Source organism: Ammospiza nelsoni, chromosome 3, assembly GCF_027579445.1.
Source record: "Ammospiza nelsoni isolate bAmmNel1 chromosome 3, bAmmNel1.pri, whole genome shotgun sequence".
NCBI classification, from domain to species: Eukaryota; Metazoa; Chordata; class Aves; order Passeriformes; family Passerellidae; genus Ammospiza; species Ammospiza nelsoni.
Window position 1 is genome coordinate 111,915,504 of NC_080635.1, and position 20,990 is coordinate 111,936,493.

At 46.5% G+C, this 20,990-nt stretch overlaps 1 protein-coding gene and 5 non-coding genes across 6 annotated transcripts; 3 read left to right on the plus strand and 3 right to left on the minus strand.

Annotated features, from left to right (window-relative positions):
• Nucleotides 1–4,022: 4,022 nt before the first annotated feature.
• Nucleotides 4,023–4,094, minus strand: TRNAW-CCA (transfer RNA tryptophan (anticodon CCA)). Its single transcript has one exon. It is a non-coding gene; the product is annotated as a tRNA-Trp (tRNA).
• A 1,690-nt stretch (nt 4,095–5,784) lies between these two features.
• On the plus strand, nt 5,785–5,857 carry TRNAR-ACG (transfer RNA arginine (anticodon ACG)). The gene has a single exon. It is a non-coding gene; the product is annotated as a tRNA-Arg (tRNA).
• A 1,308-nt stretch (nt 5,858–7,165) lies between these two features.
• TRNAR-ACG (transfer RNA arginine (anticodon ACG)) lies at nt 7,166–7,238 on the plus strand. The gene has a single exon. It is a non-coding gene; the product is annotated as a tRNA-Arg (tRNA).
• A 1,420-nt stretch (nt 7,239–8,658) lies between these two features.
• TRNAR-ACG (transfer RNA arginine (anticodon ACG)) lies at nt 8,659–8,731 on the minus strand. The gene has a single exon. It is a non-coding gene; the product is annotated as a tRNA-Arg (tRNA).
• Nucleotides 8,732–10,382: 1,651 nt separating this feature from the next.
• TRNAW-CCA (transfer RNA tryptophan (anticodon CCA)) lies at nt 10,383–10,454 on the minus strand. Its single transcript has one exon. It is a non-coding gene; the product is annotated as a tRNA-Trp (tRNA).
• Nucleotides 10,455–14,559: 4,105 nt separating this feature from the next.
• LOC132070707 (gallinacin-11-like) lies at nt 14,560–17,670 on the plus strand. The gene is made up of 3 exons (XM_059467693.1): nt 14,560–14,617; nt 16,153–16,281; nt 17,543–17,670. Exons 1-3 carry the CDS (start codon nt 14,560–14,562, stop codon nt 17,668–17,670), a joined length of 315 nt encoding a protein of 104 aa, XP_059323676.1.
• Nucleotides 17,671–20,990: the final 3,320 nt, after the last annotated feature.

Consider the following 20,990-nt stretch of genomic DNA (forward strand, 5'->3'; position numbering starts at 1 on the left):
GAAGGAAGGAAGGAAGGAAGGAAGGAAGGAAGGAAGGAAGGAAGGAAGGAAGGAAGGAAGGAAGGAAGGAAGGAAGGAAGGAAGGAAGGAAGGAAGGAAGGAAGGAAGGAAGGAAGGAAGGAAGGAAGGAAGGAAGGAAGGAAGGAAGGAAGGAAGGAAGGAAGGAAGGAAGGAAGGAAGGAAGGAAGGAAGGAAGGAAGGAAGGAAGGAAGGAAGGAGCAAGCCAGGTGTTGGATCAAATCCCATTTGCAGACAGCTCCTTACATAAGGGACAGTTCTTACATAAGGGACAAAATCCCAAGGGAAAATTCAGGGAAAGGAAAGAAATTTGGTTGATTTTCCATGCTCAAAAGTCTTAGAGCTATATTATTTCGCTATCAACCTTGGAGATGGGGAGTGATATGCTCAGCAAGGCCATCTGCTCCATCTTGCCTTTTTTTTCCTTGGGAAAAATTCCCATCATGACCTCTGCACTGCAAATATAAGGCACAAAAAGTGTCTAACACACTTTTGGGGCTTTGAAAAGCAAATGGACTGTGATAGAGCAGGGAATGAAATTAGAATGGTGGGTACTGATGAGCTCTGGCTTGCATTCATTTAGACATTTATTCGTTTTTAAAATCTACTCTTGATTACATCTCTGCCAGCATTGGTGTCTGCTTACAAGGGTGGTCCCTGTGCTTTGTCCAGGTTTTCTTGGAATTTGTTCTAATATTCACCCAGTTTCTAAGACAACAAACTGAAAATCATTCATGAGTACATTCTGGGTCTGCACCTGGCAAAACAGCTGAAAAACTAGAAAAAAAGAGTTTTCAAGAAATTAATTATGAATTAAAGTCTGAAATCTGATGGCAAAGAATCTTGATGATTTTCAGGCTTGGGTATTGCAACAGAGATAGAGATAAGAAATTGCTTTGAGCCTTTTTTTATTGGTGTTTTTCCATGAAAGTAATCCAAGGAAATATTTCTCTCTTGAAGATTCTTAGCTGATAATCCATCCCATACTGGTTTATGGCCTGATTTTAAAGATATCAGTGTACAAACTGAAAACCCTTCTGCCTCCTGATTGCAGAGAAAGATAAATATCAACCACATGCTGTCAACAAAATGTACGTTGGGAAATAAATTACCCAGTGTCACAACCTGGGTTATTTTCCCCTAAATCCATTACCCCCAAGTACTTCTGTTATATATTTTCCCACTTGGTCCATTTTATGAAGTTCCTTGATGTCAGTGGGGCTTTTAAATAGCTGGAATAAAATTGCCAAAACCCTACTCTTAGGGTTTTTTTTCCATGCCATTGCTGAAGATATTTATAAAAATTCATCCCCACATGGAAGACTGAGCAATCACAGCCCTGACACCCCCATCCTGCTGCACACTAAGGCAGGAGTGAGATGTGGATGTAAACAGGGAAGGGATGACAGCACCAGGGACAGGCTTGGCCAGAGGAAATGGGAGACACAAAATCTGTTAGAATCACAGAATTACTGAATTATTTAAGTTGGAAAAGATCTCCCAGACCACCGAGTCCAACCTGTGATTGATCCCCACCTTGTCAGAGCACTGAGTGCCATGTCCAGTAATTCCATGGACACTTCCAGGGATGGAAACTCCACCACCTCCCTGGGCAGCCCATCCCAACTCCTGAGCACCCTTTCCATGAAGAAATTCCTCCTGGTGTCTAAATGTTAATAGGTTCGTCCATCACTTCTCCATCAGTCTCTTCATTGATTGGTTCAAGTGCTGAGGGAATAGAGGCTAAAGATCTCTCTTTTGGCATGAAATTATCCTCTCTCCACAAACAGGAGGACCTACAAGTTGCCCAGAGAGGAGGTGGAATCTCCCTCACTAGAGATATTCCAGAATTGTCTGGACACAATCCTGAGCAATGTCTTCTAGGATGAGTCTGCTTGAGCAGGAAGGTTGGGCCAAATGACTTCCAGTGGTGCCTTCCAACCTTTTCCATTCTGTGTTTCTGTGGTCTTTATCCTTAGGAAGGTCAGCAGACCAAAAACAACCTTTCCTTGGTCACTCACAGGGAGATGTGGCCTTGTCCTCAGCTTGGACACTGAGACTTGAACCAACAGGGTGGAGAGAAATGAAAACAAAGCTTCAGCGTCCAAAACAGTCATGGGATCATTCTAGAAGGAAGCCTGGTGACACAAGAGTGACACTGTTGCTTATACAGACAGAAAAAAAAGCAAAAGAAAACAAACCAACCTTGCTGCCTAAAAAAATATACTTCAAGTTTCTACAGAAAAACATTTCCACTGGACACAAAAAGTCCAGAATTGAACCCAATCTGTCACTGTGTGGAGTGCCCGCTTCAGGTTTCACATCCTCCTCTGGTCAAGCTATTTCTAAGACAATATTCAGAGTAAACTACTTTGTGTAACAGACCTCGATAGGGCTGATCATAATTCTCTGAGAACTGGATTTTCACTGGAAAATAAAGTTATATAGGAAAGAGGACTTGTTACAGGAATTTACAGCAATATGGAATATTTTAAGCTTTTCCCCCTCACATTTCCCATTTGATATGGCCTCAAAGATTTCCTTGTTTATGCAAGACAGAGTATTTTAACTGGAAACATTTGGAGAGTCTCAAAATTATTAAATTATCTTGGTTATTAAGTAGCTTGTGACAACTTTCCTTGAATGGGAGACACAAAGTTCTACTCTCTGTTAAAGTGTCCCTTTGATTAAATCTCATCACCAGGCTCTTCATAGAATCATCAAAAGGTTTGTGTTGAAAGGGGACCTTGAAGATCCTCCTGTTCCAACCCCTCTGTCATGGGCAGGGACACCTTCCCTAGATTGTGACTGAAAATGCTCTGGCTTAAAAGAAAAAAAAAAGGCTTTCAGAAGTCTTAAGAGTTTGGCCCTTTGAAAAGTGAGAATAGTTGTGAACTCAGCATTTTTTATGAAATGTAAAACTGTTCCCATTGCCTGCAGTGAAAATACTTTTGATGAGAAGTCTACAAGAATAATGCTTCCTACCAAATATCCTTTCAAGAGAATGCCGGTTGTCCCAACAACAGCATCTTGAAAATTGTGCTATCTGGGGCTTTTTCATCTGTGGAAGATTTACAAAATGAAATGCCTGAGTTTCTTTCCATTCTGAGAAGTCAAGAGACAGAAAATCACATTATGGAGACAGAGCCATAAGGACAAGGACATTTGATTTAATGATCTTGGAGGTCTTTTCCAGCCTCGATGATTCTGTGACATTGAAAGCAGTGAGGCAGCGACATCTTGAGGAAATCCCTGCTCACTCAACCCTTTGGTGGCACTCCAGGAGTTGTGGAATAAAGGATCTTAGGTTCTTGTCTTTCTTATTGATCCATTGTCTTATCTCAGTATTTCTCCTGTTAATATATCTTTACATTCACCTTGAAAGAGCCCTTAAAGGAATTCAACTACTTTTTATGAATAATGACTCATATAAGGTCCTTCAAGCCTTTTTTCCAGCCCTCCATCCCCTCCGTCCATCTCACCATGGAGAATCAAGAGAAGACTAAGAAGAGAGTTAAAGATCCTGATGACCAGTCCTGATGGCTCAGCTTAGGCTCCCCACAGCCAGATGTTTCAACAGAATCAACAAAAAAACTCACTGACACAGTGAAGCAAATTCAGTGAGAGCCATCAAGGTGGTGGGGAAGTTGAATATGAGGGATGTGGAGAGAGATGGGGAGAAATTGGCATTATTCCATCTGAGGAAGAACATACTAAGGGATTTTATCCCCCCTAACAGTTCCTTGCCTTTCCAAAAGGATTTTGGGACCAGAAGAATTGATATCCAGACATGAAGCCACATCTGAGGTCCCCTCTATTCCTATCAGCTTTTCAAACATAGAGAAAGGGAAAGCTGAAGTGATACTTTGAAGAAACTTTTAACACTCATCCAGCAAGGAAAGACCACTCTGCCATGGTCATGCACTGCCCTTCTGAAGGGATTTGGGATACAGAGTTATGGAGTGGGAGGGCAAAAGGGAGCATCTAGAAGACGCAAGGGGGCATGACCCCGGTGTGATTTGAACACACAGCCTTCTGATCTGGAGTCAGACGCGCTACCATTGCGCCACGAGGTCAGGGTGGAGCCCTCTCTGCTCAAATATCATTCTGGAATGTGGGGCATTCTTTGAGGGAATGGGAGTTTTACTTCACCTGGCAGAGGAGTGGCACCATTGTTGCCTGCCTTGCCTTGCAAAGCAAAATATTCTAGATATTTAGAATATCTAAACGAGATGCTTCAGAGGAAGAAGGCTAAAAATGGCCCCTGCCCAGAGCAGCCCTGCAGAGCTTCTCCCAGGAGACACACTCCTGGATGTGGTGTCTCCAGAGGGACAGAAAAAAGGGTGGCCCAGTGTTGGAACCCTGGTTACTAAGGATTCTAGACTTTCTGTGCTGTCAGGCACTAATCCCCAAGAGAACACTGCATTTGACCTGAAGCTGTGGAGAAAGCTTCCAAAATTTCCATAGAACTGGGATTATGGGTGTGGACTTTGAATAGAAGAGTGTAATATCACATAGTAGAAAACTTAGAGTTTAAAGTCCTAGAATATAGTAATATATATGAAACAAAATAGAAGTTTTAGAGCAGAAACTAGTCCTTCTTCTTCACCTTCTTCTTTTTAAGTTTGAGTAGTATTGTGTAATTGATTTAAAAAATTCCCATTGCAAGCCACATGTAGTTAGTTATTAAGTCAAAAATAAAAATAATTTGTGCCATTTCTTAATTAAGCAGTTTATCCTTAAAAAAACCTTATATAGGGAGAGATACAACTCCATTTTTATTTTGTTAAAATAAAATACTGTAGAACTCACAGTTTGTAAAACTATAATATAGATAAGAACTAATAAACATCTGAGTCCAAACATGAAATTCCATCTCACGCATTTAAGCCCAGCCTTAACAAAAAAAGGGCAAAAACTCCACAGCTCAGCACCTCCCTGGGGACTGAAACCCCATTCACCTGGAAGATGTATGAAACCCATAATTCACAGGGAACAGGCCATAACCAAAGTGCAGGACAAAGCAGGGAGGTGTGGTGGGTGAGTAGGTGTCTGCTGCACTTTGCCTCATGAGGAAGCTGAAGGGAGGGAAGGCTTTCTCTGAAAAGAGGAAAGAGCTTCACAACTGCAGACTCAGTCGCTCCTGGGGGATCTGGACTTATCTCCATGTGATATTTCCCTGGAACACCAGTGTGGGCTGATACAGTCAATCAAGGGACTCCTGGAGTGTTTAAGGACAATAGTTCAGTGTAATATGATGGAAATAGAGAGAGGTTTCTGATGAACAGCATGACGAGTTTTTCTCAAGAAAAAAGTAAAAAAGAAGAGTCTGGTACATCCCACCTCAGAGGCCAGGTGAGAATATTCCTGAAATGAAGGAAAAATGTGATGATGGCTGGAGACAGGGACCATGGACTTCCCAAGGGCAGAACACTCTGGGATGATACAATTCCTTCCTTGATGGCCGAATGGACACTGAGGAAAATCATTTATCTTGACTTTGGTTTCACCTCTGACAAGGTCTCCCAGATGTGTCCCTGCAGCAGGACACACACACAGAGCAGCTGAGCTCAATCCAAAGGCAAAGCAAAGGGCCAGGACCGGGCACTGAGCAGGTTGGGGTCAGGGGCTGGGGGTCCAGGGGACCCTTCACTGCTGGATGCTGAACTGGGTGTGCTTTGGGGTCTCTGTGGTAGGGGCAGAGGCTGTTCCACACAAGGAAGGACATGGCCAGCCTGGCAGGGACATGGGGGTGACCAGGGGACAGGGCCAGTGGCGCAATGGACAACGCGCCTGACTACGGATCAGGAGATTGCAGGTTCGACTCCTGCCTGGCTCAACACTTTTAGCCCAGGCAAATTCCTCCTGCTCCCTTCTCTCTGAGCACCTTCCTTCTCCCGACCATCATCCATCCTCCCTCAAGCTCCTCATGTCCTGTCCCACACTCCAAAAGGAGCAGGGATGGAGCCCACACCAGAGCCAGGGACGCCACAGCAAATCCCACAGCAAAATGCAGGTGCCTCCTGGCAATGCAGGTGCCTCCAGAACTGCTGTCCCACAGCCAGGACAGAGCCAGCACTCCCAGGATGTCCTGGCACCTCATGTGCCCTGGTACCAAGCCCCTTCCAAGGCTCACACTGGTCCTGCTGCCCTTTGTCAGTGCCTTGACAAATTCTGCTCTGGGAGCAGTGCCCTGCTCACAGCTTTGATGTCACAAAATTATATTCTTGTGATGGTGATATTGGAGAGATGGGAAAAAAAGCCTGGAAGGTTAAGGACCTCAGGAAGACAGCTGTCCCTTGTCACCTCCATCACCAGCTTCAGGGTGATCCAGGCAGGGCTTGAACCTGCAGACTCCTGATCCATAGTTGGATCTGTTCATTGAGAAACTGGCCCCAGCCTCTGATCCCACCTGCTGTCCTCACTTCAGGAACACCTGGATTTATTGGTGGTTAAAGGGAAGTGGCAGGATCTCACCTTGCTCCCACCTGCCCATTCCATTCAGCCTTGTCCTCCTCACCTGTGGTACCCCCGCTTCCACCACCCAGGAGAGGAGGTGCCTGTACTGAGCTCCAGGCTCTGCTCAGCTGCTCTGGAGGGTTGGAGGGCACATCTTGCCTTCCTATGGGATGTGTAGTTAAACTTCCCAGGCCTTATAGAACTCCCTGGAGTTGTGGTGCCCACTGGAGGGGAAAGCTTAGCCCAAGGCTGCCTCCTTCAAGCTCCAGCCTGGTGACAGTAATGGAGTCCACACCAGAACCAGGGGCACCACAGAAAATCCCACAGTGGAATGCAGGTGCCTCCAGAACGGCTGTCCCACAGCCAGGACAGGGCCAGCACTCCCAGGATGTCCTGACATTTGTGTGCTCTGGTCCCAGCCCCCTCCACAGGTCACCCTGGTCCTGCTGCCCTTTCTTGCCAAGTTCTCCATGTGACAGCAATGGTCTCAAAGTAGGAGAAGATCTCAGAGAAGCTTTGGAGTTTCCAGTCTTGGAGTTATTTAAAATTTGGCTACAACCTGATGTCAAAGACCATTGTGCTCTGAGCAGGGATTAGATCACCTGCTTCCCAGGGATCTCCTAAAATCTATTTTTACCTATACTTGATTAATTCTGTCACAAAGCCCACCCAGGGTTCCATGAGGGCCGGGCCAGTGGTGCAATGGACAACGCGCCTGACTACGGATCAGGAGATTGCAGGTTCGACTCCTGCCTGGCTTGCAATTTTCCTGCCCACAGCCTGGCTGTCACATTGATGGTGACATGGGACATCTTCCCCCATGGTGCCCTGCCTCTCCCTGGTGTTGTCCCTTCCTGCACAGCAAAACTTCCTCTCATCAGGGCAGGCTCTGACTGGACATACTGGTGAAAAAAATTCTCTGTGAGATGGCAAATCACCAAGAGAGGAACCCAGAGAGGCTGTACCCTCTACATCCTTGGAAATATCCAGAGTCTGAGCATGCAGTCCTCATCTACATGTCATAAATTAAGCAGAATTCTGGACTGGAGACCGCCATGTATCATTTCTACATGAATCACTGTTATTTGATGTAACATTCCCATTTCCATGTTCTTTTGTTGCTTCATCCCACATTTGCACACTCGTTCTGTCATCACTGTTTCGTACCTTCACTGTGTCTGTGGCTTGGGCCAGAAAGGTTGAAGTTTCCCATGTGTAGGAAAGCCCAGACTAATTGGCCATCAAGCAAGATCTCCTCGCTACAGCTCACGTGCCCACTCCTCTGTCACCAGGCTGGAGCAAGTGGAGATGGCCTTGGGCTAAACTTTCCCCTCCAGTGGGCACCACAACTCCAGGGAGTTCTATATAGCCTGGGAAGTTTAACCACATATCCCATAGGAAGGCAAGATGTGCCCTCCAACCCTCCAGAGCAGCTGAGCTGAGCCTGGAGCTCAGTACAGGCACCTCCTCTCCTGGGTGGTGGAAGCGGGGGTACCACAGGTGAGGAGGACAAGGCTGAATGGAATGGGCAGGTGGGAGCAAGGTGAGATCCTGCCACTTCCCTTTAACCACCAATAAATCCAGGTGTTCCTGAAGTGAGGACAGCAGGTGGGATCAGAGGCTGGGGCCAGTTTCTCAATGAACAGATCCAACTATGGATCAGGAGTCTGCAGGTTCAAGCCCTGCCTGGATCACCCTGAAGCTGGTGATGGAGGTGACAAGGGACAGCTGTCTTCCTGATGTCCTTAACCTTCCAGGCTTTTTTTCCCATCTCTCCAATATCACCATCACAAGAATATAATTTTGTGACATCAAAGCTGTGAGCAGGGCACTGCTCCCAGAGCAGAATTTGTCAAGGCACTGACAAAGGGCAGCAGGACCAGTGTGAGCCTTGGAAGGGGCTTGGTACCAGGGCACATGAGGTGCCAGGACATCCTGGGAGTGCTGGCTCTGTCCTGGCTGTGGGACAGCAGTTCTGGAGGCACCTGCATTGCCAGGAGGCACCTGCATTTTGCTGTGGGATTTGCTGTGGCGTCCCTGGCTCTGGTGTGGGCTCCATCCCTGCTCCTTTTGGAGTGTGGGACAGGACATGAGGAGCTTGAGGGAGGATGGATGATGGTCGGGAGAAGGAAGGTGCTCAGAGAGAAGGGAGCAGGAGGAATTTGCCTGGGCTAAAAGTGTTGAGCCAGGCAGGAGTCGAACCTGCAATCTCCTGATCCGTAGTCAGGCGCGTTGTCCATTGCGCCACTGGCCCTGTCCCCTGGTCACCCCCATGTCCCTGCCAGGCTGGCCATGTCCTTCCTTGTGTGGAACAGCCTCTGCCCCTACCACAGAGACCCCAAAGCACACCCAGTTCAGCATCCAGCAGTGAAGGGTCCCCTGGACCCCCAGCCCCTGACCCCAACCTGCTCAGTGCCCAGTCCTGGCCCTTTGCTTTGCCTTTGGATTGAGCTCAGCTGCTCTGTGTGTGTGTCCTGCTGCAGGGACACGTCTGGGAGACCTTGTCAGAGGTGAAACCAAAGCCAAGAGAAATGATTTTCCTCAGTGTCCACTTGACTACCAAAGAAATCATCTCTTCAAATAAATGTATTGTTTTGGTCTAGGATGGTCTGCATTTGGTAAATCCTTGGCCTTTCATTTTTTTCACATCTTTCTTCCATTGGGCACGGATAATTAGGGGTTGTTTCCACAGTGTTCAGGCAGAGCCCGAGCTGTGATTTCCCAGACTAGAGCTTTCCAGATAGTCTTTCTCAATATTCTTGAAAAAATTCTTTCCATGTTGTTCATCAGAAACTTGCCCTTTTCCCCATAATCCTACACAGTTTAATTGCTCTTGATTCCCCTCCAGACATCTCCAGATCCTTGGAGATATTCAGTCCCCTGGACTGACCCTACCACCCCGTGTTAACATGCCAGGGAAGCATGTCCAGCTCCTCCAGAATTGATTGAGACTGGAGTTAAAAAGTTTCCTGCATTTTTCTGAGGAAGGCATTAACTCCTTCTTGAGGTAAATTATGGCAGACACCCACCACAATGCAACCTCCCTGCTTGCATCCTGACCCATAATTTCCATCCAGCACAGCTCCCTGCTCATAGGAGAGCTCTGGGCATCATGTTCCCCATATAGTCTAGTCCATGTCCCTACACCCTGAGTCCTGCCCCTCTGTCTTGGTTTGAACAGACAGGTGTCGGCTAAAGAAGGCAGGAGCCTTCCTTGAAATGGAAAATGCAAATCCCCTCCCTCTGAATTATCATAATTTTGAAATTAAGGGGCTCTCAGGCAAAGATATGGGAAGAGCAGTAACAGTTCTTTACTAGGAAAATTAAAAATACAAATGCAATAGTACAAAAAGAAAACAAACCACTGTCAGAGTCAGAATATGCCCTGACCCCCTGTGGGTCAGGATTTTGGCAGCAGTCCCACTAAATGGTGGTTGCAGCCCTCCAGCAGTGCCGGCTGTGGTTCTTTTGGAGCAGGGATCCTGTAGGAGGGTGGATTTTTCCTCTGAAGGTCCAGTGGTGCTGTAGATGGGCCTGGTCTTCCTCTGGGAATGCAGAGGAGAAGTAAGCTGCTCCTCTGGGATTCCACTGCAAAAGATTACCTGTGGTGTTCCAAACCTCAGATTATATCCAGGTAGGAATGCTTGGCTCCTCCCTCTGGGCAGAGCATCTGCCAATGGGATGATGTAATTTTAACAGCCATGCAGGGACACTCACTGGCCCATTGACAGAAGATATCTACTGAAGGGAGGATTGATTGTGGAAGAGAAAGAAAACTTCCCAACGAACAGAAGAAACTGTGCCACCTCTAACAGATGGAAATAGAATATACACCCCCAGGCTAAGATACCCTCCCACAGTACAGCCCCCCAGAAAAGCAGAGGGGCGTCAGTGGTGGCCCAGACTGACCCCGGTGTGATTTGAACACACAGCCTTCTGATCTGGAGTCAGACGCGCTGCCCTTGCGCCACGAGGTCAGGGTGAAGGGGTTCAGGGGCCCCACATTGCCCCCTGGGAATGTCCTCTCCATGGGGACCACCCTGGGGTGTCCCTGCACCCCGGGAGCAGAGCTGTGGCTGTGGAGGGGCAGCCTGAGGGGAGGGCGGCTGCAGAGACCAGCCCAGGCTGCAGGATGGAGGTGTGGGGTGGGATGAGGGGAGCTACAGGGTCAGTGAGGGCTCAGGGATGCTCCAAGGGAGGGTGGTTGTGACAGTGTTCACAGGGGGCTTAGGATGAGGGAAGAGATAGAGGTCTGACTCAGAAGGCTTAATTTATTATTTTATTATATATATTACATTAAAACTATACTAAAGGAATAGAAGAAAAGGTTTCATCTCAGAAGGCTAGCTAAGCTAAGAATAGAATAGAATAGAATAGAATAGAATAGAATAGAATAGAATAGAATAGAATAGAATAGAATAGAATAGAATAGAATAGAATAGTAACAAAGGCAGTTGCTTCAGACTCTGTCCGAGCTAGCTGAGCTGTGATTAGCCATTAATTATAAACATCTAAGATGGGCCAATCAAAGATCTTTCTGTTGACTTCTACAGCAACAGATAACTATTATTTACATTTTGTTCCTGAAGCCTCTCAGCTTCTCAAAAAGAAAAAATCCTAAAGAAAGCATTTTCAAGAAAAGATGTCTGTGACAGATGGTGGCTTGGGGGGGGGACACAGGACAGCCCAAGGTGGATTTTGGCTGTGAACTCAGAAATGGTTTTGGCTGTGGACTCAGACATGTTTTTGGTAGAGTGGAGCATCCATGGGCTCAGACTGGTCACAGCTCCTGATGTCCTGCCCCAGCCACAGCCCTGTGGTAGCTGGGAGAGGCACCTGGAGCTCCTGCAAGGAGGGCAGGATGCTCCCTTGTCCCCTTGTCCCACCACTGCAGCTGCCCAGTCCTTTCCCCATGGGTGCTTAAGGCAAAGCTGCCATGGACAACAGTATCAGAAAGGAGGTGAAGCCTTCCTTAGCCCTCTCCAACTCCATTCCCAGCTTCATTCCCACCCCATGGAGACATGCTGGAGACAGCCTGCTGGGTACCAGGGTGTCGGGAGAGGGGCAATACAGGCAGGGGCTGGGGCAGCAGTGCAATGGGCAAAGCACCAGGAAACTCCTCCCTGGCTCAGCCTAATCCTGGTAAGAGCAGAGCTGTCAGTATTGCTATAGTTACAGAGATTTCTGAAGTTGTAGAAATGTTATAAAATTCCATGAGGTTAGAAAATATTATAGTTAAATACTCATCCTGAATGTGACTCTCTCCAAAAGTTTGATTCGTCTCTAAAATTTGATGCCTGAAACCAAATCCCACCTCTGCTGTCCAAACATATTAATAATCACCATGCATTTACTCTGTGAATTACCACTGCTGAGGATGGAGCAAAGAGGTATTTCCTCTTGCTTTCACCTTTCCACCAGAGCAAATTCTGCGCCATGAGGTCCCTTCCTCCTCCAGCTCCTTTTCCCACAAGAGGGAGCCAGGAACCAGCTCATGGGCTCCATGAGCTGTAAATCAGGCTCGAGATTAATTTTGTTCAGTGAAGAATCCTCTATCCCAAGACCAAACTGGAAATTCAGCTTGTTTTCTTCCTGGAAATACAGTGTTTTTTCCTCCACAGCCCAAAGTTTTTGTCTGTTCAAACCCAATGGCTGCTATTAGATTTTTTTCCCCATATTTTTCCCTGCTGACCACCCCCAGTGGCACCTCTCCTCATTCATCCCACTCTGTCACTTGCTCTTCACAATGTTGTAAATAAAGTCACGTTTTCAGCCAGCTTCAGGACCACTTCAGCCCAACTGCAGTCAAATCCTGCTGATTTACATTGCTGTAACACAAATCTGGCTAAGCGCTTTGGGACAGCAGATGTTTCCCATAAATTTAGTGTCCCAGGTATTATTTTCAGAGCTATCCCATTACTGAAAACTTCAAAATGAATAAGTCTTCCCTTCTCATAAAAACTCCCTTACTCAAAGGGATGTGAGTCCCAGGCCAGATCAGCAAAACCCTACAGGGATGGGGACGCCACCAGTGCCCTGGGCAGCTGTGCCAGGGCTGGACAGAGGTTTCTGTGAAGGCATTGTTCCTAATTTCCAATCTAAACCTCCCCTGATGCAATTTGAGGTGCTCTGTCCCTTGTTTCTTGGGAGAAAATCCTGACCCACCCCTGGCTGTCCCCTCCTGTCAGGGAGCTGTGCAGAGCCACAAGGTCCCCCCTGAGCCTCCTTTTCTCCAGGCTGAGCCCCTATCCTAGCTCCCTCAGCATCTTCTCACATTAGATCCTTAGACAAGGGGCAGAACTTCTACTGTGTGTGAACATTTATTTTGTGATCCATATAAAACATGTCTCTGACCTGGAATAACCTGGGAAAGTAACCCGGGAAAGGAGGAGAACAAAAAAAGAGCAAACAAAGTGCAGAGGCATCAAGGCAGACTGAGACAGTCCTTGAATTTCAAAGAGTTGGGTTTTTTACTGGGGTAATTTCTGATCCTAATTTGAAGGGGACTGTGATTGTATCAGCACTTGTGGTCTGATAGTGAGGACATGCTGGAAATGATGGGGAGGGATTTTGTATGTGAAATTACTGGGCAATCACTCCTCTTCCACTATTGTTAACACACTTAAGGTTTTAAATTTGTACTTCACCTCCCATGGAAATAAAATTTTAAAAGGCAAACATTTCCAGGCCATCACTACAGAACAAGACCATATTTTTATGATTTAAAAAATAATTGCTGAGAAAGCTGAGTGTCTGCTCCAGTCTGACAAAGTACGACAGATCCTGTCACAGAGCTGACATGAATATCTCAGCTAGGATATCCTTGGATTCAGAGGGAACTCGAGCCAGCTGAAGGGTTCTTGTTGCAGCCTTTGTTTCATCCCTGTCCCTGGAGTACCTGGAAATGGACACAAACACCTCTCCTCATCCAGGACTTGATGGCACCTGCAAATTTGCAATGGAGAGCAAACAAAGAAAGCAGGGAGGCAGTCAGAGAACAATGCACATGGCCCAGGGGGAGGTTTTATTGTTGATATCAAGGCCGCTGGGTCAGAACAACATCAAAAAATACCTTGCACAGAAAGAGTCTGAAGTAAATGATGGAGGGAGAGCCTGAGCTGTCAGCTGCCACCTCCATGTGTCTGTTGGTATCATCCAAACTCTGTACAGACAAATGCAGAGGAAAACTCATTAATCTCACTTGTCACGTGCTCTTTGTGCACCTGCAAAGTTGAAGGTGCTGCTGGTGACACCTGAAAACTGATAATCTGCACCTCATGTATCATAGAAACATGCAGTGGCAGAAGGTTTTGGGATGAAAGGGATATGAAAAATCATCTCGTTCCAAGCCCCTGGCATGGACAGGAGAACTGTCCACTTTGTTTTTCTTCACAGAACCTTTCACAGGAAAAAAAACCCAATGATTTTATATGTTTGTGTACATTTAAAATGTACACACAAATTATCATTATAATTTATTTATTTATCTTGGGAACAGCTGTTGCATCACAGGACAAGCAGTAGGATCAGATATTCTCTGTTGTCCAGTGAAGCTGTGGCTGCTCCTGGATCCCTGGAAGTGTGCAAGGCCAGGTTGGATGGGGCTTGGAGTAACCTGGGATAGTGAAAGCTCTCCCTGCCCATGGCAGGGGGGTGGACTGGATGATCTCTAATGTCCTTTCCAACCCAAACTATTCTATTCCATGATGATTCTATGATATTCCAGCTGCCTTCTCTCCCCCCAAACAATGGTTAATTTCCTCCAGACTATCCATTACCAACCACATTGACATTTCAAGTTAATGATGCTCTCTGGGTGGACCCATATTGACAAGGGGCCCTCCCAGTGGTCAGGCAGGCAGGCAGAGCTATTTGTCCCCTTGTTTTTGTGCCCCTGAACCATTGTTCAGGTTTAGCCACATGCAGAGGTCAGGCTGTACCTGCTGCCTTCCCCTGCCAAGGTTCCCCAGACAGCCCCAGCTGTTCCCACTGCCCTATAAATGCCAGAGTGCTCCTTCCTCCCCTGCTCAAAGGTTCTGGCATTGTGGCCCTGTCTCCAGGCTGCAGCTGAGATCTTCCACCATGAAGCTCTTCTCCTGCCTCATGGCTCTCCTGCTTTTCCTCCTCCAGGCTGTTCCAGGTAAGGGCTAAGCCCCACGCTGGGGTTTGCCTGTGCAGGAGGCACAGCTCGCTTGTGTGGTGGTGCAGAACGTTCTCCTCAGCTCCTTTCCTTAGAGCAGCTCCCTTTATCTAAAAGCAGAAGTGAAAAGTTAACCTGTGGTGAGCAGGTGTCACACCAGAACCTCCCCACACAAGCTTCTGCCAGGTGTTGGGTCCTATGACTCTTTGAAATGTCTTTTGTGGCACTATTGGATGGTGGCGCCATGGAAATCACCTCCTCTTCTAACCCCTAGGTTACAAATTGTCCTCTCTGTGTAGGTAGAAGAGAGCAGAGGTGCTCCCTGGTATTGTTCAGGTTGAACTGCACCACTGACTTCATCTGTCTGAATATTCTTGTTTCCCCTTTCTCAGCACTTCTGCTGCACTGACTCATTTTCTGATTGTGTTTTTATCCTACCTGTTCTTCATGCTTAATGAAACTCCTCACTGTGGAGAAAGGCTTCCAGAGAAAGAAGGGACTGGGCAAACTGCTTGTTCATGTTAATTGAGCCAGATCCTGCTTTTGGGGGTTTTTAAAAGTCATAATTTTATATCCAGGGCATGTGATGACCTTGCATGTCCCTTGCATGTCCCTGCAGCACGGCAGTCACAGAACTCAGAAGCTTCCAAGACTGGGCTGTCCCTTCCCATTATAGCACAAATTGCCAGGATATGTTCAGAAAATTTCCATCAAATTTCCTCTGTATTTCACTCCAGCTGTACAAAAACCTTCCTTTAAATGCTCTGAGGTCCCATGAGTTCCTCCACCTTCTGGGTTTTGGGGGTATTTGTGTCAGATCCCTAACTGGGGTTTGTGGGGTTTCAGCAGGAGGAATGGAGATGAGAATGGACTGATCCTGCAGCACAACTGGGAATCCCATTCCCCCTCTGTTGGGAAGGATGAAAGTTTGACAAGAAAGTCTCACAGATATGCATGCTTGGCAGAAAGATTTTTGAATGTAGAATCTGACGAAGGAATAGAGATGGAAGCAAGTTTTGATATAGAAGAAAAGAATTGCTGAGTCTTCCTGGATAACCAAGGAGGCAAAATGTATGTTAGTTAGAAGGGTTTTCGTGACTTAGAGCAAAGGATAAACCCACCTCAAACAAGAAGATATTTTTACCAAGCAGAAAGATAGCACAGGCAAACAAGTCAGCAAATGTTGCAAGTAGAAAAAAGGTCTCAGAATTTTCCACTGCAAAAAAACTGAAAAACAACTTCTAGCTTAATCTTTTAGTGACTGAAGAATAATAACATGAATATGGTAATTATAGTAGTTATGATAGGCTATAGGTAAAAGTTAAGGTATAGATTGCCTCTACTGTATTAAGATGCTCAGCAAAGAAAAGTATATAATGCAATGTAACCAAAACCAAAGGGTCTCCAGGCCTGCCTGCAGCTGGAGCTGACAGCTGTAGTTGTAGGCTCTGTCACCCACCACCCTGGACTGCTGTAACCTCTTGGAATAGAATAAACTGCATTTTGGAGAGCTCCTGGCTCTTACACCCCTATAGGTCTCGGCTTGCCCAGGGACACCTCTCGTTGTTTGGAATACCACGGCTACTGCTTCCACCTGAAATCCTGCCCGGAGCCCTTCGCTGCCTTTGGGACCTGCTATCGGCGCCGCAGGACCTGCTGTGTTGGTATGTGTGGGAACCTGTACAGGAGGGAAATTAATTAATTTGGGGGGAAAATGGCTGAACTCAGCCAAACAGACTTTGCCTCCAAATCACAGAATGGATTGGTTCAGAAGGAAGTTCAAAGTTCATTTCATTCCACCCCCTGCCATGGGCAGAGACACCTTCCACTATCCCAGGTTGCTCCAAGCCCGTCCAACCTGGCCCTGGACACTTCCAGGTGTGGGTCTAAGCCATCTCTTTCCATGTACAAAGAGGGACCTGTGTGTTCCTCCATTGACCTCAGTGTGGAGCCTTTGGGACTGGCCAAAATAAGCCAAAGCTCTACATCCAACTGGGGAGATAAAATAAAAGTTTTGGCCCATAGAGAGTTCTCTTTCTGTGGTAAATCTTCCTATGATTATCTGTTGGGGGACTGCTGGCTGCACCCACCCTGCTGTGCTTAATAGATGCCAACTGACCCTCTTACTTTATCTGAATCTTCCCAGAATTGCTTGTTTTTTGTGCTTCTCAATAGATAATCCTCAACATAAATCATCCATGAATATATACTTTAGAAACAACTGTGCTAATCCTGAAGTTCCTCATCAGGATTCCTGATCCAGCATCTTGGTCACAAGTGGATATTTCCTTGCAGTTAGTCTATGTGTGTAAAGTGACCACAACCACATCATTATATTATATTATATTATATTATATTATATTATATTATATTATATTATATTATATTATATTATATTATATTATATTATATTATATTATATTATATTATATTATTTATATTATTTATATTATTTATATTAATTATATTATATTATATTATATTATATTATATTATATTATATTATATTATATTATATTGTATTTATATTATCCTGGATTTTGTGAAATTGCAGCTCAGGATTTTTAGATTCAGGCATCCTTGTGTTTAAAAGACCTTACTGGATTTTTCTCCCCAGGTTAGGAATTCCTTCCATTTATTTTAAAACCTCACCCTTCACAATTTTATTAAGTACCACCTACTTGAAAGGTACTCATTCTGCATCCATCTTTTTCACAGCTTTACAATACCCCTGCCTCAGTTAATTCTTTTCCAAGCTGGTAGGTCACAAATTCCTTCTTTTACAGAAGTGCTGTGATAACCCCCAAAGTTCATCTTTGCTTTGGGAGACACAGTAAACACAACCTCCCGAAAATTTTTGTGTATGAGATGGTTTGGATGGCTGTGTCAGGTTTCCTGGTTTGACTCAACCCCTCTGAATTGCAGACACCACATCCAACTTTCACATCTGCCAGGATGAGGGGGGCCATTGCGTGCCCCCAGAAATCAGATGTCTGCAGAAGCAGGAGGGGCTCTGCCCTCGCAGGGGATGGAAGTGCTGCACAGAAGCGTGACAAGGACCTCGTGGGACTGCAGAAAACCATGGAAAGGAACAGCCAAGAAAGCAAACAAGTTTTATTCCGAGTGTTATAGACGTGCCTGCTGTTCTCAACATGCAAAGTGTGTAATTAACTAGAGGTGACATGTGTCTTTATGTAAAGAAGGCAATAAATGCTAAATAAACAGGTTTAACAGTTCATTTATTTATGGAAAGGGGCAAAATGTCTCTCTATTACACCCACATGCAGAATTGCACAAAAATTTGCTGTTGTATCCTTGGAAACTCCATCCCCTAATCCTTCTTACCAGCATAATCTTATTTATGTTTGATTTTACACTTGGATGCTTTAGAGGACTGAGGACACTTAATCACAGAATCATTGAGGTTGGAAAAGATCTCCAAGGTCTTCAAGTCCAACCTGTGACTGATTCCCATCTTGTCACACAGCCCAGAGCATTGTGTTCCATATCCTTGGACACTTCAGGGAGCAGCTGAGGGAGCTGGGAAGGGGCTCAGCCTGGAGAAAAGGAGGCTCAGGGGGGACCTTGTGGCTCTGCACAACTCCTGACAGGAGGGGACAGCCAGGGAGGGTCAGGCTCTGCTCCCAGGGAACAGGGACAGGAGGAGAGGAAATGGCCTCAAACTGCACCAGGGGAGGTTCAGGTTGGACATCAGGAGGAATTTCTGCATGGAAAGGGTGGTCAGGCATTAAAACAGGGTGCCCAGGGCTGTGATGGAGTCCCCATCCCTGAGGGATTTAAAAGATATAGATATGGCATCTGGGGACATGATTTAGTGGTGGCTTGGGAGAGCTGGGGAATGGTTGGACTCGATGACCTTGGAGGCATTTTCCAATTTAAATGACTGTATTACTCTAATTACATTGTTCTGTTTGGGTATTTTTTAGGGAGAAAGGGGCTTTTAATTTTACTCCTTAGCCTGCTAGTTTGAGTTCACGGAGCAGTTTTATTGCCACAGCTGAAGGGACAGCAAACAGCAAGGCCATGCAGGGCAGCTGGAACATCACATTTTACAGCCAGAACTGCACACCCACCACAGATTTACCTCCATGAGGGGCACTGCTGAACTAACAGCTCTTCCAGCAGCACTGTGTGCTCATCACACTCAGGAACGAAGCCTCCCAAATTCCTTGGAAGCCAAAGCTGGGAAAAAAAACCAGCCAGGTTTCAGCTGGAGAAAATATTCACACGAGCTCAGATTAAAAATTAATCACTCCCAGCCTGCATCCTTCTTCTCCTTGCAGATCATCAGGACTCTTCCCTTGCAGGTTGCTTCTCTCCTCCCTGTCACTTCCAAGAGATTTTGCTCCAGGCAAAGAGCAGAGGATCTCCCTGAGTTTCTTCTTTTCCTGCTGGAATTCTACCAGCTGCCAAGGAGAGGAATCAGGAAAGCCAGTAACCAGTGAATGTGAAAAAAGTCAACATTGTTTGGAGCAGCAGAGCTGGGTCAGAACGACACAAAAGGGTTTCTCAGCAGCAAATGTTACTTTGAGGACTGGAATATAATTAACTCCTGCCTACTCCTCCCCTCTTCCAGGATGCCATCCAGCATGCCAGCAGCACACAGAGGCTCCTGTGAAATGTCACTCCCAGCCCTGGGATTTTCCAGCAGAGCCAAAGGAATGGGGATCCTCGTGCTTGTTTTCATAGTCATGTCCCTGACCCAGCACGGTAAGACCAGGAAGGGCCTGGGGTGGTGAACAGGATATCTGGGAACAGGAATAATCTTTCTTTACTGTGTCATAGGTACTGAGGAAAGGTTTTTTGGGTGAGAGAGTGGGTGAGGTACTTTGGGAAAATTCATTATTTAATCCCTTGGGGGAATACAAAAAAATGAGCAGGGAGGAGGCTGTGAAAATGGGGCACACACTGAGTTAGGAGAAGCCCTGTGCTCTGGGAAAATGTTCCTGCCTTTTCTCAGGCTGCAGTTGCCTCCTTGGCAGGGAGAGGACAGCCCCTCTGACCTCCCATGCACAGCCTTTGCCAACATCCTGCAAAAACAACTCCATGATAAAACATTCCCTGAGGGAGGTTGGCTCAGCAGCTTGGGATTTCTAACAGGGATATCTGAACCTGTCCCTGGGTGTGCTCAAGGTGCCCAGGCTCTCTTGGCTGGCTGGGAACATGGAAAAAAGGAACCCTACTAATTTTATCCATGAATTTGCTGCTCCCTTGTCCAGGAGATGCCCATGGACCTGACAGCTGTAACCACCGAGGGGGCCTGTGCAGAGTGGGAAGCTGTGCTTCTGGTGAATACCTGGCTCAGTTCTGCTTTGAACCTGTCATTCTCTGCTGCAAAAATCTGTCACCTGCTGCCACAGAGAGCTGAAGGTTTCCAGAGGAGCCCCTGCAGCACATGGAGAGCTGCAGGCTCCACTGGCACGGCATGAGCAGCTGCTGGGAAGGAGATTTTGTGGTTTCTGTGGCTGTGGATTCACTCATGGACTCCTGAACACTTTGGTTTTGCTGTAACTTTTTAGGAAACATTGTGTGACAAGAACAAACTGGGGCCACTCATATCTGTGGTCCTTTGGGGACTCTTATTGTTATCTGACATGCCCAGGTGAAAAATTGCCTTTCTGCTTTACCTGAAACCAATAAACCTGAGGTTTAACAAAGCAGAAAGTGCCCACCTGTGAGTCAGCAACGCTGCCAGTGGTGGGATGGCACTGAGCAGGAGTGGCCACAGCATTCCTCACCTCCCAGGAACACCAGGGGGATTCTGTGCCTTTATTTCCCTTCCCAGACAAAAGAGCTGCAATGGGGAAAGTCGTTTTGGCATCACTTTTGGTGCAAAAGGCACCTGGTTTGACATAAAGGTGAGTGTGGTCTGTGCTTCTCAGGCAGGATCCACCCCCATCCACTTCTCTTTTCCAGGCTGTGCCAGGTTCTCAAGGCAGTCATGGAATCCCAGAATGGATTGGATTGGAAGGGACATTAAAGATCATCTCATTGCCATGGGCAGGGACACCTTCCACTATCCCAGGTTGCTCCAAGCCCTGTCCAGCCTGGCCTTGGACACTTCCAGGGATCCTGGGGCAGCCACAGCTTCTCTGGGCACCCTGTGCCAGGGCCTCTCCACCCTCACAGTGAACGATTTTTTTCCCTAAATCCCAGATTTACTTATTTTAAACATGGTGGGGAGGAGATCTGAAATCTGTGTCCTGACTGGCTACCCTCTCCAGACTGCAACTCCTTTCCCTTTTGGTCATCCAGCCCTAAGGAAATCAGTCTTTTTGTCCCTCACAGTTTTCTTCCTATGAGCTCCCTCTGCCTAAATTCATTTTCTGTCCAAATCCCCTCTCAGCCCTTC

Excerpts from the sequence above, each read along its gene's own strand:
- LOC132070707 (XM_059467693.1), top strand. The coding sequence starts at position 14,560 with ATGAAGCTCTTCTCCTGCCTCATGGCTCTCCTGCTTTTCCTCCTCCAG. Across the intron at positions 14,618-16,152 it reads CCTCCTCCAGGCTGTTCCAG|GTCTCGGCTTGCCCAGGGAC; the intron begins GTAAGGGCTAAG and ends ACACCCCTATAG. Across the intron at positions 16,282-17,542 it reads CCGCAGGACCTGCTGTGTTG|ACACCACATCCAACTTTCAC; the intron begins GTATGTGTGGGA and ends TCTGAATTGCAG.